The sequence below is a fragment of the Stegastes partitus genome, unplaced genomic scaffold, assembly GCF_000690725.1.
Source record: "Stegastes partitus isolate 25-593 unplaced genomic scaffold, Stegastes_partitus-1.0.2 Scaffold166, whole genome shotgun sequence".
Taxonomy (NCBI): domain Eukaryota; kingdom Metazoa; phylum Chordata; class Actinopteri; family Pomacentridae; genus Stegastes; species Stegastes partitus.
In genome coordinates this window covers 251,613-255,431 of record NW_007577897.1, presented here as the reverse complement: position 1 = coordinate 255,431, position 3,819 = coordinate 251,613, and the positions used below count along the sequence as shown (strand labels likewise).

At 38.8% G+C, this 3,819-nt stretch overlaps 1 protein-coding gene across 1 annotated transcript in view; it reads left to right on the top strand.

The window, feature by feature from the left end:
* The first annotated feature begins 1,393 nt into the window (after positions 1-1,393).
* Positions 1,394-3,819, top strand: part of LOC103355737 (opsin-5-like) — a 19,594-nt gene continuing 17,168 nt past the window's right edge. The window contains exon 1 of the mRNA XM_008279633.1: positions 1,394-1,416. Within this exon, the coding sequence (XP_008277855.1) occupies positions 1,394-1,416 (23 nt within the window). The remainder of the gene's footprint in view (positions 1,417-3,819) is intronic.

Below are 3,819 nucleotides of genomic sequence, written 5' to 3'. Positions count from 1 at the left end.
ATGCTACGTTCTCTCGTTTCACGTACAACGCTCCCAAGTGGAGCCGCAGTAAATAATAACATACAGAAGGTCGGTATGATAATTGCACGCGCTCACATCAGCGACCGCGTCCATCTCAGCCACGGACTGTGTTTTTTATACCTCAGAGACACAGACCATGAACTCGGATGTTTTCGCTGCCCCTTTCACACAAAGCAGTGCACAGATCACTTGGATAAGTGCGGAGAAGGTGCGAGGTCTAAACACATCCTGCAGGCTATAGAAATCAGGGTCAATGGTTCAGTTAACCTTTAAGTGCTAAACACCTGACAGTTTCCTCTAAACGCGAAGGGAATTTATTATTAGATTTTGATCATGGCTGCTTCAGCTGTCGGAGCTGTGACTTCATACAAAACTAAAGCCTGCAACACAACAACTTAATACACAGTCCAGCAACGACCACAAACACAAAGAGTTAGTGTGGAGTTTTTTCAGCAGAGAGGAATGTTTTGATGCACCCCGAAGGAGAAACCTGAGCAGCAAAATTGCAAGAATAGAGAATTTAAAGACGGTTATATTTTTCAATTAGGTTTCTTTAATATAGTTTAATTTTTTCTAAGCATAATACACATTTCTGTTTATCAAATATTTAGAAATAACAGGAAAATGCACAGATTTCTCCAGAATCCACATTTAGCCAACAAAATAAAAACAAATTTTCATGCAAAGTGTATATGTGAATCTTTTTATATGCAGCTTTTCAATTTTTATGTTATTCCAAAGTCAGAGTTTGTCAATTTATTGTGATGCACATGCAGACTGACCAACTGGACTCTTTAAACCAATGAAAGCACGCTGCATCATGCGTGAGGATATGCCCACACTGATTATCGCCCCGACTCATATTTGTTTATCAGTAATCCATATTTTTTGACTAGATTTGTTAAATGGGTTGAAATGGCTGTTGGACACGTTCTGGTGTCTACATGTGCAATATTAGTACATTACCAGTTCCTTGTGCAGCATTCAGATTTATTTTTTGTATTTTATCTTTATTTTGCTTGTCTTATTGTATTTCGAGTTACTTGACTCCAAGAGAGCCCTGCACAAGAATTCTAATGTGCCTATAGACCAGGGGTGTCGAGTCCTGGTCCTCGAGGGTCGCAATCCTGCAAGTTTTAGATGTGTCCCTCTTCCAACACACCTGATTCAAATGATCAGGATCGTTATCAGGCTTCTGCAGAGCTTGATGATGAGCTGATCATTTGAATCAGGTGTGTTGGAATCAGGAGAGCACTGCGGCCCTCGAAGACCAGAGTTCGACACCCCTGCTATAGACTGTCTGTTTGCACACGAATGGCAAATAAAAAATCTTGAATCTTGATTTTTTTATTGTACAGTGGATCATGGATAGATGGCAACGTTGGCCTGTCTTGGGTGAGTTGTATTTTCTAAAACAGAAAAATCTGGTTTCACATATAGATCAGTCTGCATTTACAGCCTCTGCTACTCTCAGGGAGTGTTTTAGGTTTTCTTAAAAAATGCAGTCAAGGTCCATCGCTATAGCTCAGCTGGTTGTCCTGGCATCCCATGTCCAGGGACTGTAGTCCCCAACACAGCGGTCGTGGGTTTGAACCCAGCCCATGGCCATTTGCTGCAGGTCCTTCCCCCCATTCTTCTCCCTACTTTCCTGTCTCTCTCTCTACTGTCCTGCCAAATAAAGGCCAAAAAAATAACTTTAAAAAAAAAAGAATGCAGTCAAGAACCCACATTAAAACACATTTTCAGTACAAATAGTTTTCACAGAAGTGTCAAAATGCACCAAAGACTCAGAACAAGGTCATAAAATATTTCTAATATGCAATGTGAAAAATCTACTTGAATTTTTAGAGCATTCTCCGATCTCTGACTCACTGGATGAAGGAATAATTGGACATTTTTATCAGATTCCCGATAAAATGAATACATTAAAATTGTGCTGCTTTGGCTCTGATGCAGCCGCCTTTCTTTATCTGACGTCTCATTACTATCAAATTAGTTTTTTTAGAGTAACAGCCTTATTAACACTGAAAGGTAAATGTTGAAGAGTTCTCTTTTAATGAAACATTTGTTAAAAGTACATTTGAAAAAATGATCTTTTCTGGGATTTTGTGTTGGACTTTTTGAATTTTGACACCACTGCAAATGCACGTCAGCTCCGAATACTGGTTATCGGTCTTCATAATTGCTGATAATTAGCATCAGCCCTGATAAAACATTATCACTTGATGCTTAACTCACATATTATATTCGTAGACAGACAGTCGCCTGATTTGCACCATGATTTCCCTCGACAAAGAAATTCATTTCCCTTTGTCTTATCTTTGTTCTGTCTTTAAACATATTAGACGATAAATCTCCCGTTGATTAACACAAGAGATGAAACGCTGTTTGTTGTAAACTTTGCTGCCTCCGTAAAGCGTTGATGAATCAGTTTCCTGCCGCCACCAACATCATTAAGTGTAATTATCATGTAATTATCTCCGGCTGTTCTAAAATCAACCTGTGTGTGTGTGTGGAAGTAAAGCGTGGTTGTTGGCAGACGAGCAGCATGTGTCAGGAAGTGATTGTAAGTCCTCATCATCTGCAGAGAAGAGTGTGTGTGTGTGTGTGTGATGGTGAATGTGTCTGAGTTTGTAGTACCTTGGTGGTGATTTTAGGAAAGTGAAGATATTTTGATGCAACAGTGTTGTTTCAAGGTGAAGGTTAGAATAAGGTTGGGTTTGGGCTTTCGGTTAATGAATGTCCTCGAAAATATAGCCATGAAGACGTGTGCTGCATGCTGGTGTGTGGTGATGGGTGGAGGGAGGGTCTGTCCATCACTTGTGCCATTGTTTCCTGAAACTTATCCATGTGGAGGATTTTCATGCCTTATATGAAATGTCAGAAGGAATATGAGAGCTGACAGGACAGACTGACAATATGCTTTGTCTTTTTAAAAAAAAAAAAAAAAAGACAAATACATTTGGAATTACACTTGAGAACCTGTTAAAGCTGTTTTATTTCTTTTCTTACTGGCAGTAATAACTGACTGGACAAACATGGATGATAAATACACATCCAAGCTGTCCCCTGCTGTTGAATCCTGTGCAGGGATCTACCTGCTGGTTATTGGTGAGTGCATGGTTTCCTGATTTTATTTTCACATTGTTGTGTCGACGGCACTGTACATGTAAAATGTCCAAACATTCATATTAAGGGAATTTTTGCTGGTTTTGTTGAAGGTCAAAGACACCATCATGAGAAGGGATGCAAATTCTCCAGCAACAATCTCCTGAACATATAATGAGCCGTGTTATCAATCAATAATCAATTAATCATTTAAAGGAAAAAAAGACAGTGGCAGTTTTTATATATGCTAATAAAGCTATTTGACACTTTATATTTGAGGCAAAATCGGATCGGTTGCATTAGAAATTTGAAGAACAGATCAAGTAAACACCAGGTTGCTGAATTATGAATGAAATACCAAAAAATAAATAAATAAAATTGCTTCATGTGGAAAAAAAAAACATCCAAAAGAAATAAACAGGGCAGGTGAACTGCAGTCTTCTTCTTAACTCTCTTCACACTGGTTTTACATCAAAATAATCCTCGTAGCTAATCTACACGATGAGTAATTCATTCATTTTAGTTAATCCAGCTGCTGGAAACAGCTGCTCAGGTCAAACAGGCATCCTCAAATACTGTTGCAGCAACTTTATCAGTCCAGGAAATCTGTTTGTATTTACTGGAACCTCTGACATGTATTTACACTCAGAACGATTCGCTTCATGACTTTAGTTTTTTAATGTTGCGGGA